A 13316-nucleotide genomic window follows, 5' to 3' on the forward strand; every position below is an offset into this window, starting at 1 on the left:
CCCAGAACATCAAAACAAAACAAAAACAAACAGAAAAACAATAATAATCCGAATTCCTCAACCACCCAACGCAAAAAAAAAAAAAAAAAAAAAAAAAAATAATAAAAACAAAAAAAAAAAGACAAAGAAAATATTAAAAAAAGTCACTAACAACAACACCATCTCAGTACTTCACCGCTAAACTTCACTCGCCCCAATACCCCGTCCCCTCTTTTCCCCTAAAAATTAATGGAAATCTCTTTTTTTAAAATTACCCCATAGACCCTTTCGTCCTCAGCTTGTTGCCAGAGGGTCGATAATCAATGCAAGTTTTCGGGAGGAAAACGAAGGCGCGGTAGAAGCAGGCCGGAGGCGGGGGGGGGGGGGGGGGGGGGGGGGGAAGGCTGGCATCTTGTTGCTCGGAAGTTGGTTTGTGACTTGCTGTGGGGTTGTGGGGTTGTTTGTGTGTATGTGTGTATGTATATATATATATATATGTGTGTGTGTGTGTGTGTGTGTATATGTAAAATATATTTTTAGTATATATAAAATATATATAACTGTATAGTACCATATATATACATATTATAGCATTAAAATGCATACATATACACATATACATGCGCAAAATATCATTTTGTGTGTGGTGTGTGTGTGTGTGTGGTGTGTGTGTCGGTGTGTCTGTGTGTATGTATGTATGTGTGTATATGTATATATGTAAAAATTTATATATACATAATATGTATACAAATATATATACATAAAAATTTTGCATACATATACACATAAAACATTCGCAAATATGCTTTGTGTGTTGTGGTGTGGGTGTGTGTATGTTGTGTGTGGGGTGTTTTGGTCTGTCTGTGTCTGTGGGGTATATGTATAAAATAATATATATATATAAATTTTTTATATAATTATATATATAAAATATAACATGTATATGTAAAAACAAATATATACATATATTAGCATAATATACACATATACATCCCATATATGCATGTCTGTGTGTTTTGTGTGTGTGTGTGTTGTGTGTGTGTGTGTGTCTGTGTCTGTGTGTATGTATGTATGCTGTGTGTGTATATTTTATATAATATATAATAATAATATATATATATATATTATATAATATATACAAAATATATATATTTATATATAATATATATATATATATATATATATGTAATGTGTGTGTTTTGTGTGTGTGTGTTGTGTGGGTGTGTGTGTGTGGTGTGTGTGTGTATGTGGTTGTAATATATATATAAATATATATATTGTGTATGTGTGTGTGTGTATGTATGCATGTGTGTGGTGTATATATAAAAATAAAATTGGTGTATGTGTGTGAGTTTGTGAGGTGTGTGTGTATGTTGTGTTTGTGTATATAATAAATATATATTGTGTGTATGTGTGTGTGTGTGTGTGTGGGTGTGTATGTATGTGTGTGTGTATATATATAAAAAAATATGTGTGAATGTAGGTGTGTGTGTGTGTGTGTGTGTGTAGTTGTGTGTGTATATATATAAATATATATGTGTGTTATGTGTGTGTGTGTATGTAAGCATATGTGTGGTATATATATAAATATATATGTGTGTATGTGTGGGGGGGTATGTACCCCCCAATTTGTGTGTGTAAAATATATATATATATATATATATATATATATATTATGTGTGTGTATGTGGTGTGTGTGTGTGTGGTGTATGTATGTGTGTGTGGTATATTATAAAATAATATGTGTGTATGGTGTGTGGTGTGTTGTGTGTGGTGTGGTATGCACGGTGTGTGTGATATTTATAAATATATATGGTGTATGGTTGTGTTGTGGTGTATGTATGTGGTGTGTATATATATAAATATATTGTGTTATGTGTGTTTGTGTATGAAAGGCATGTGTGTGTGTAAAATATATAAATATATATTTTTTGTATGTGTGTGTGTATGTAGGGCCATATTTTGTGGTATATATTATATATATTATATATGTGTTGTATGTGTGTGTGTGTTGTGTGTGTGTGTAGTATTGTGTTTTGTATATATATAAATATATATGTTGTGTATTGTGTGTGTGTGTGGGTGTGTGTGTGTGTATGCCGTGTGTGTGTATATTATAAATATATATGTGTGTATGTGTGTGTTTTGTGGTATGTATGTGGGGTGTGTATATATATAAATATTATTTTGGTGTATGTTTTGTTGTGTATGTATGCATGTGTGTGTGATATATATAAATATATATGTGTGAAAAGTGTGGTTGTGTGTGTGTTGAAATGAAATGTGTGTGTGTAAAAATTATAATATATATGTGTGTATGTGTGTGTTTGTATGTATGCATGTGTTTTGTGTGTATATATATAAATAATATGTGTGTTTGTGTGTGGGTATGTGTGTGTGTGTGTGTGTGTGTTATGTATGTATTATGTATATAATATTATATATATAATATAATATATAAAACCCCAAAAACGCATACACTCATAAACCTTTTAAAAACACTACGTCTTCAGCTTTCATCATATCATTATCAGAGCATGATAAATCTCTTCGTCTCACCCTGACCCCTTTCCCTTACCCCACCCCCACCCCCTCTGACCCCCTCTGAACCCCCCCCTATACCCCCTGGAACTCTGACCCTTACCCCCCCACCCCCTCCCCTACCCCCTCCCCACCCCCACCCCCCACCCCCACCGGCACCTGCACGCGATAGATGGCCTCATAAAAATCTTGGAAATATTTGCTCATCCCAAATATAAGCTTATGTGGGAAGATTCGCTTTCGTGTAGAATATGGGGGTGGGGGTTACAGGAAGGTAGCACGTAACAGACATAATGATAACCCATACGTGCTTGCATACACACACACATGCATGCATACACACATACATGCATGGATAATCTATACGCTGAAACACACACCACACCCCACACACATAATCTCTATCTTCTCTCTCTCTTCTCTCTCTCTCCTCTCTTTTCTTCTATTTTATTATTATCTATCTTCATATATTATCTTTTTTATATATTTATATCTACCTACCTATCTATTATTTCCTTTTTTATTTATCTATTATCTATCTATTGTCTATATATTATTTATCTCTTTATCTATTTCTCTCTCTCTCTCTCTCTTCTTTTCTCTCATTCTCTCTCGTTCTCTCTCTCTCTCTCTCTCTCTCTCTTCTGCACTCTCTCTCTCTCTTCCTCTCTTCTCTCTTCTCTTCTCTCTCTCTCTCTCTCTCCCTCCCACTTACCTCCCCTTTCCCCTTCCCTTCCCACCCACTCACCCTCCCCCACCCCACGCAGCCCCCATGCCGCCCACGAGGCACCGCACAGAGAAGAGAACCCGCCCACTCTCTCGTGTCCCTCGAAAGCAGCGTGCAGTTTTCGTTCCAAAGTGTCGTTTTGCAAATGAGCGCTTTGTAACTTTACCCCGAGGCGGACACTCACTCTTCGTTGATGTTTTTATTGGTTTTCGTTGTCCTCTTCCTTTTTTTTCTCCTCTTCTTCGTCATCATCTTCATTATTATCATCATCATTATCATCAATTTTCGTCATCACTATCACCTTCACCTTCATCTTCATCTTTAACTTCACCTTCACCTTCACCCCCCACCATCACCCATCACCATCACCTTCACCTTTCACATCACCATCACCATCATCACACCATCATCACATCATCACCCACCATCACCACCCATCACCATCACCATCACCATAAACCAAACATCCCCATCACCATAAACCATCTATCACCATCATCACACAACTATCACCATCATCATCACCATCACATCATAAACCATCATCAATCATCATAAACCATCATCATCATCACCATCCCCAAATCACCATCACACCATCACCATCATCACCATCATCTCACCACTATCACCATCACCATCACCATCATCATCATCACCACCCAACCATCACCACCCCAATCATCACCATCATCATCACCACTATAAACCATCATCATCACATCATATCATCACCATAAATCATCATCATCAACCATAAACCCATCATCATCATCATCATTTATAAATCATCATCACCATAAACCATCACCATCACCATCATCACCACTACCAAACCACCTTTCACCATCATCATCATCATCACCATCACCATCACCATCACCATCATCACCACTACCACCACAATCCCCACATCATCCCCAAACACATCACCACCACCATCACACATCATAACCATCATCATCATAAATCATCACCATCACCATCACCCCAAACATCACCATCATCATCATCATCAACCATCATCATCATAACCATCACACCATCATCATCATCATCACCATCACCCCCAAACCCCCAAACCACCAAACCATCATCATCTTCATCATCATCATCCCACCCACCATCATCACCAATCCCAAACCCAAATCACCATCACCATCATCATCATAATCACCATAACCATTCACCATTAACCCAATCCATCATAATCTTTACTAATCCAAGACGTAATCTATTAATCTCATTTTTCGTTGTATTTTTTTCTTTCTTTCTTTCTTTTTATTTTTTTTAATCATATTCCGCTCTTTCTTCCAAGAACCGACTTAGAAACGGCCGATGACACACACACACACTAAAAGAATGATAATAAACTAAAATAAAAAAGAAAAACGAAATTGAAGAAAAGGATAAAAAAGGAAAAAAAAAAAAAAAAAAAAAAAAAAAAAAAAAAAAAAGGATAGATACGGAAAGAGAGAAAAAAAAAAAAAAATGAAAAAAAGGATAGATACGGAAAGATAAAAAAAAATAAAAAGAAAAAAAAAGAGATAGATACGGAAAGAGAGAAAATGAAATTTAATGGAAGATATAACTGCATTTATCACTCGCGTTTGCCCTTCAGACTGGTTAATGGCGGAGTATAAAGACTGGGGCTGCATTAGATGGGGGGGGGGCCCAGGGGAGGGGGGGGGGAAAAAAGGGGAGGGGAGGGGAGGGAGGAGGGGGAGGGAGAGGAGAGGGAGAGGGAGAAAGGGGGAGGGAGAGGGAGGGGGAGGGGGAGGGGGGGAGGGGGAGTATAAAGGGCTGGAGCTGCTTCATAGACTGCATTAAAATGGGGGGAAGGGAGAGGGAGGGGGAGGGGAGAGGGGGAGGGAGAGGGAGAGGGAAAGGGAGGGAAAGGGTGGAGAGTAGAGGGAGAGGGAGGGGGAGAGGGGGGGGGGAGGGGGAGGGGAGGGGAGGGGGGGGAGAAGGGAGAGTGAGGGGAAGAGGGGGAGAGGGAGGAGGGGAAAGGGAGAAAGGGGAGGAGAGGAAGAGGGAGAGGGGGAGGGGGAGAGGGAGGAGGGAGGAGGGAGGGAGGGAGGGGGAGGGGGAGGGGGAGGAGGGAGGAGGGAGGGAAGGGTGAAGACAAGAGGGATTTGATGGTGGGGGTACGAGGGGGAGGGGAAGGGGGAAAGAGGGGAGAGGAGGTAGGGGAAGGGTGAGAGAGGGGTGGATAGATGGAGTCGTAAGTGAGTGAATGGGGAAAGGTGGAGAGGAGGTGGAGGAAGGGAAGGAAGGAAGTTCAAGGTTGAAATAAGTGGACGAGAAATGGAAAGGGTGTATATATGTATGTATGTGTATGTGCGTCCGTGAGTCTGCCTCTCTGGCAAACACACATGTACGAATAAACACATGTTATATTACTATTATTATCACCACAGCAACCTTCCCCATTTAATTAAAGTCCCCCCTTTTGCTTAAAACCGCTAGTGAAATCTTCCTTTACTAAAAATCTCCACCGAAAAAGAAAATATATATCTTCGTGGTTTACGACTACACCATGTCAGCTGACGGATTCATTATTATATATGCAGTGTAGGTGTGCCGTCATTATAAATTATTATCATTATCGTAATTAGTCTCGGTGTTTATGAACTTATTATGAGGGCCAGCTGTTTGGAGAAATTTTGCATAATAATGGTACTCTTACGCACAAGTATGTAAGGTTGAGAAAGGGAGAGAAGGGTGGGAAAGAATTTTAAAAAGTGGGGGATTAAGAGAGAGAGAAAGAGAGCGAGAGCGAGAGAGAGAGAGAGAGAGAGAGAGAGAGAGAGAGAGAGGAGAGAGAGAAAAGAGAGAGAAGAGAGAGAGAGAGAGAGAGGGGGAGAGAGGGAGAGGGAAAGAAATAGAGAAGGGGAGAGAGAGAGAGAGAGAGAGAGAGAGAGAGAAAGAGAGAAAGAGAGAGAAGAGGGGGGGAAGAGAGAGGGGGAAAGAAGAGAAAGAGAGAGAAAGAGGAGGGGGAGGGAGAGAAGGGGGGGGTGAGGAGAATGAAAGAAAAAAAAGATAGAAAATTATGCTCAAAAGAAAATACACATAAACATTCACACACACCACGCACTGAAACACACACACACCACAAAAAACCACACAAAACCCCCCACACACACCCCACACACAAAAACACACCACACACAAAAAAAACACACACACAACCACACACGTACACACACTACCCACACACACACGTACACACACACACACACACACACGTACACACACACACACGTACACACACACACACACACGTACACACACACACACACGTACACACACACACACGTACACACACACACACACACACACACACACACACACACACACACACACTTACACACACGTACACACACGTACACACACACACACGTACACACACACACACGTACACACACACACACACACACACACACACTTACACACACGTACACACACGTACACACACACACACGTACACACACACACACACACACACACACGCACACGTACACACACTCTAAATGGAAAACAGATCAATACCCCCACTTACCCCCTCCCTTCTACCCCCTCCCCCCCCCCGCGTTTCAACTTATGACCCGAACTCCAGGAACTGTCTTAAAACTGCTATTTAATTAATTAAGGGGAACAGACAGACACCTTTACCGCCGTGCGTGCGTTTGTTGGTTTATGGCCGCCATTCAGAGTCGACTGTAATGTGGATATGACCTGCGTGTGTTGGCATAAATATCCACTTGAGTTTATATTGGCAAGTGGGTTGAATGCGGATACGGGTATTTTTGTTCGGAACCGATGGAAAAGTTTGCGGTTTTTTTATGGGTTAGGAGAAGAGAGGGTTGGGGGAGGGGGAGGGACGAGGGAGGAGAGAGGGGAAGGGAGAAGGGGTAGGGAAGGAGGAAGGGATGTGGGGGGGGGGGTGGAAAAGGGGTGAGGGGAAAGGGAAAGGGGGGGGTTTAAATTTGGAGAGAGAGAGAGGGGGAGGAGGGGGGATGGAGAGGGGGAGAGGGAAGGAAGGGGGGGTAATTCGAGAGAGAGAGAGGGGGGGAGGAGGGAGGGGAAGAGGGGGAAGGAGGAAGGGATAAGGGGGGATGGAGAGGGGGGGAGGGAAGGAAGGGGGGGATAATTCGAGAGAGAGAGAGAGAGGGGGGGGGAGAGGGAGGGGGAAAGAGAGGAAGGAGGAAGGGATAGGAGGGAAGGGAGAGAACTAGGAGACAGGGAGAAGGAGAGAGAACAAGTAGGGAGAGGGAGATAGAGTGAAGGAATGAAAATGAGAGGGACGGAGAGAAGGAGAAAGAGGAGGGAGAGGAAGGTGGGAGGGTGAAGAGATAAGGATTTAGAGACAGAACGACGGAAGGAGAATGAAAGGAGAGGGAGAAAGAATAGTCAACCAAGAGAAAGTGACAGTGACAAAAAAAAGTCTGCGGGGTTACAACCCGTTCTTCAGTACTCGCCTCACCTTTGCCTCTCGCTTTCGCTTGGCGCCATGACAAATTTCTTGCCGCTGGGAACCTGTCATACGAAGCATTCTCCTTCTCCTTTCCTTCTTTCGCACTTTCTCCCTTCTCTTCCCCCCTTTCCTCTTCCCCTACCCCGCCCTCTCCACTTTTCTTACTCTTTCTCCTCTGCCTCTTCCATCCTCGCCCTCTCCTTTCTCCCCGTTTCTCTCACCTTCTTACATCCCCTCTCTCCCCTACCCCCACCCCTCCTCATCCCTTCTACCGGTCCCACCACCCTTTCCTCCCCTCCACACTCCACCCGTTCCCTCTCCACCCTCCCCCATTCTCCACCGCTTCCCCCTCTACCCATCTCTTTCCCCTCCACCATCCCTCACCCCTCCACCCTCCCCCATCCCCCACCCCTTCCCCCTCCTCCCTCCTCCCTCTACCATCCCCTCCTCCCTCCTCCCTCCACTATCCCCTCCCCCTCCCCCCTCCCCCCCCCCCCCCCTCCCAGGCGATTAATCATAGGTGTTTTCATCAACTTCAGTTTCTGCAACAAGAAAGTCTGCTTCATGTATCGCTTCGAAAAGGCGAAAGCTTTTCTTCCCCCACGTATTTTAGTAGTTATTATCGTGATAATGGTTATCGTTGATGCCTTTTTTTTTGTTTTTTTTTGTGTTTTGTTTGTTTTAGGGATATTTTTTTTTTTTTTTAATTTTATATGCGTATCCTCTTCATTGATTTTTAGCATTTGTTGTTGTGACCCATTGGATATCATGATTCCCGTTTTCTTTAACTCGACTTGACTTTCTCTCTTATCTTCGCGAACTTGGAGCATCTTCTTCTTTTTTTTTTCTTTTCTTTTTCCTGCTCGCGACTGAAGAGCAGATATAATCTTTTATTTCTTACGGAGACTTGTGTTTCATTTCACTTCCTTCCCTGTATTAGGATTCCGTATTTTTCTCTCATATATTTGGTATGAGTATAGCGTCTCACCGTTGTCTACGTCTGTGTATCACATTTCTATGTATGCATTCATTATCGTGTGTTATTGTCATTATTTCCTGTCTTTGGCACTAACCCTTGTATTAATAAATTGCCATGTTCATATTTCTGCGTCTGATCATTAGGGCAAAGTTCATCATCATGACTGGCTTATGTTATTGTTTATTGGTTTCGTGGCGTCAATTATTCCATCTCCCATATCCATCTCTCATACACCCCACTCTTTCTCATTTTCTCTCTTTGTCTCATCTTTTAGTCTTTCTTTCTTTCTCTGTCTCACTCTCTCTCTTTGTCTCTCTCTCTCTCTCTCTCTCTCTCTCTCTCTCTCTCTCTCTCTCTCTCTCTCTCTCTCTCTCTCTCTCTCTCTCTCTCTCTCTCTCTCTCTCGCTCCTCTCTCTCTCTCTCTCCTCTCTCTCTCTCTCTCTCTCTCTCTCTCTCTCTCTCTCTCTCTCTCTCTCTCTCTCTCTCTCTCTCTCTCCTTCTTTCCCCTTCCCACTCATCTATTTTTTCTCCCCCTCCCCCCCTCTCCTCCTCTCTTTCCCTCACCTCCCACACCCACCCTCACCTCCCACACTCCCACACCCACCCTCATTCACTCACACTCTTTCTCATCCTCTCTCTCTCTCCCCAACAGACCAGTTCCTCGGCCTCGAACTGCCCCACGAGCGAGTGTTCCGCGGCAGCTTCCACGTGCGGAACGGAGACAGATGGTCGCCCCAGCTGTCGGACCCGAGCAACCCTTCCTACATCACGACCGCCGAGGCTTACACCGGCCGACTCGATAGCGTGTACAAGAACTCGGTCTTCAAGAATGTGTTCATCCGCGCTGAAGTGTTGGGCTTCGATAGGTAATATTTTTTTTTTTTTTTTGGGGGGGGGGGAGGGGAGGGGGATGTCTTTTGTTGTTGTTGTTGTTGTTATTTTTTTTTTTTTTTTTTTTTTTTTTTTTGGGGGGGGGGGGCTCTTCATGCTCTTTTTTTCAATCTTTCTATCTTTTTTTTTTTTTTCTTTTTTTGGTGCATCTGTTTATTATCTTTCATCTTCTTGTTTATACTCTTTATCCTAATTAAATTCTCCTTCTATCCCCTTTCCCATTCGTTTCTTAATGCTCTTCTTTACCCTCATTCTTCCTCTTCTTCATCCTTTTCTTATCTACCTCCTCCGTTGCACCGTAATCTAAGCCATATAATTATTATTTTTCTACAGCATAATACAAGTTTTATTTTGATTTTATATTCATTTCGATCCGATAATAAATACGTCTCAAAGAACATTTTCTTTAAAAAAAATACTTGTCTTTCGTTAATTCCAGTGTTAATTACTGTAAAATATGTTATTATTCCTAAGTGCAAAAATAGATCTAATAAACTCTGCTTTTAAAATTGTTTTTTGTAAAGTACTGCGTCTGAGTTAGGATTATGTATATATGTATATATATATATATATATATATATATATATGTGTGTGTGTGTGTGTGTATAAATATATATTTATATATATATACATATATATATACATATATGTTTTTTATTTCAGGCATTTGTCGATTTTGTTTTTCATGTGTTTTTCGTGCTTCAGTAAGTTTGTTTTTTATTATTATTGATATTATACATATTTCAGGTATTTGTCGATCTTATGTTTGTTTATGTATATGTGTATTCTATTATGCTGTCTTTTTCCGTCTCTCTTGATTGGGAGATTAGTATATGAAGAGAGAGTTAAGATATATGCATGCATACACACACACACACACACACACACACACACACACACACACATACACACACACACACACACACACACACACACACACACACACACACACACACACACACACACACACACACACATACACACACACACACACACACACACACACACACACACACACACACACACACACACACACACACACACACACACACACACATACACACACACATATATATATATATATATATATATATATATATATACATACATATATATATATATATATATATATATATATATATATATGTATGTATATATATGTATATATATATATATATATATTCAAAGAATGAAGGAAAAAAACAGTAACTTTCTGAGCTTATTGTTGTTGATACACAAAAAGATAATCAGTATAAAGCCAATATATTTGTGATAAATTATCAAAACATGAATACAATAAAAACAAAACTAAGAAACATATAGAAAAAAACACGCGAAAAAACAAGCAAAAAACACGAAAATATTTTTTTTATTAATTAAATAAAAAGAACGAGCAAACCACACAAAAACAAAAAAAAAAAATCACAAAACAAACAAACAAACAACACCCAACCCTCCTTTTCCCTTCCCACCCCTACCCCACCCAACCCTCCTTTTCCCTTCCCACCCCTACCCCACCCACCCACCCACCCACCCAACCCCCTTCCCACCTAACCCCCTCCCCTACCCCCTCCCCCTCCCACCCACCAACCCCCACCAACCCCAACCCACCCACCAACCCACCCACCCAACCCCCTTCCGACCTAACCCCCTACCCTACCCCCTCCCCCTCCCACCCACCAACCCCCAACCCACCCATCCAATCCCCTCCCCCCCAAAAAAAATCTCTCTAACCACCCCCTCCCCTCCCCCACAGAGACGAGGACGATTCCCTGGTGGTGCACTTCAACCTGCACGTCAACTACCGCCGCCTGCACCTGGACGCGGCCGACCTGTACCTCGTCCTCATGTCGGAGATCAGGAGCTCCAACTCGGTCGCTCTCCACGGGATCACTATCGACGAGGAGACGGTCGAGATACAAGGTGAGCCTCCACGCTCGTTGGGGCGCGGGTTGGGGTTTCGATGGTGGGGGGGTGGGGGGGGGGGGTTGTTGTTATTTGTTGTTATTGTTTCGTTGTTGGTGGTGGTGGTGTTTTTGTTTTAATTGTTTCGTTGTTGTTTTTGTTTTTATTGTTGTTATTATTATTTCGTTGTTGTTAGTGTTGTTTTGGTTGTTATTGTTGTTATTATTATTTCGTTGTTGTTTTTGTTGTTATTGTTGTTGTTTTTGGTCTTTATTTTATTGTTAATGTTATTATTTTGTTGTTGTTGTTGTTGTTATTATTTTTGTTATTATTGTTATTGTTATTATTTCGTTGTTATTCTTGTTATTTTTGTATTGTTATTGATATCATTTTGTTGTTATTGCTGTTGTTACCATTGTCATTTTTATTATTATTTTAGTGTTACTGTTGCCGTTATTATTATTATTTTATTATTAATGTTATTCTTGTTATTATCAGTATTCTCATTATTATTATTACTATTATTATTTTTATTGTAATTATTATCATTATTCTCATTATCATCATCATTATTATCATTATTTTTATCATTATTATCATTATTATCATTATTATCATTTTTATTATCATTATTATTATCTTTATTATCATTATTATCATTATTATTATCATTATTATTGTAATTGAGGTGGAAGCGTTTTTTCTGTGTTTTTTTGGGGTGAGGGAGTCTGGTATGTTCTGTTTATTTGTTTTTCTGTATTTGCTTTTTCTTTCTTTCTCTTTTTTCTTTTCTTTTTATCCCTCCTCCCTCCTATATATATCGATTTATCTCTATCTCTCTCTCTCACTCTCTCTCTCTATCTATCTATCTCTCCCTCTCTCTCTTTATCTCATCCATACACCGCATTCCAATCACACACACACAAAACATGTAAACGCACACAGACACACAGACACATAAACCGCATATCTCCACACTTGCAATATCACAGCATCGTGCATGCGGCCGTGCAATGAGGAAGTGAAAGTGGTCAACAGGAGAGAGAGAGGAATGCAAAGCTCGCCAGTTGGAGGGAGGGAAATTGGAGGGAGGGAAAGGGGTGGGAGGGAGGGAGGGAGGGAGGGAGAGAGGGAGGGAAATTGAAGGGAGGAAAAGGGACAGGGAGGGAGGGGCCAGGGAGTAGAGGGAAAATTGGGGGAGGGAGGGAAAAGGGGGGAGGGAGGGAAAAGGGTGGGATGGGAGGAGGGAAAAGGGTGGGAGGGGGAGGGAAAAGGGTGGGAGGGAGGGGAGGTGGAGGGGAAATAGGGGGAGGGAGGGAAAGGGGGGAGGGAGGGAAAAGGGTGGGAGGGAGGGAAAAGGGTGGGAGGGAGGGAGGGAGGGAAATTGAAGGGAGGGAGAGGGGTGGGAGGGAAATGGGTGGGAGGGAGGGAGGAAGAGAGAGATGGCAGGGAGGCAGGGAAATTGGAGGAAGGGAAAGGAATAAGAGAGAGGAAGGGAGGGAAGGACGGAGGAAGAGATAGAGAGGGAAGGGAGGGAGGGAAAGGGGAGAAGGGGGTAGGGAGAGAGAGCATTTGGTCTGTGTACTGAGGGACAGAAGACGCTTAGTTCTTAGTGTCTCTGTCTCTGTCTTTCTTTTTCTCTCTATCTGTCCATCTCTATGTGTGTGCCTGTGTCTACTTCTGTCTTTCTCTCTTTAAATAAACCTATAAACAAAACCAACAAAGAAAAGAACAAACACACACACACAAAACACACACACACAAAACACGACACACACACACACACACACACACACACACAACACACACATACACAC

The 13316-nt window shown here is 41.9% G+C and overlaps 1 protein-coding gene across 1 annotated transcript in view; it reads left to right on the forward strand.

The window, feature by feature from the left end:
- The first annotated feature begins 3292 nt into the window (after positions 1-3292).
- Positions 3293-13316, forward strand: part of LOC125047787 — a 13737-nt gene continuing 3713 nt past the window's right edge. The window contains exons 1-3 of the mRNA XM_047646226.1: positions 3293-3359; positions 9356-9569; positions 11351-11517. Of these exons, the coding sequence (XP_047502182.1) occupies positions 3293-3359; positions 9356-9569; positions 11351-11517 (448 nt within the window). The remainder of the gene's footprint in view (positions 3360-9355; positions 9570-11350; positions 11518-13316) is intronic.

Source organism: Penaeus chinensis, chromosome 42 (genome assembly GCF_019202785.1).
Source record: "Penaeus chinensis breed Huanghai No. 1 chromosome 42, ASM1920278v2, whole genome shotgun sequence".
Taxonomy (NCBI): domain Eukaryota; kingdom Metazoa; phylum Arthropoda; class Malacostraca; order Decapoda; family Penaeidae; genus Penaeus; species Penaeus chinensis.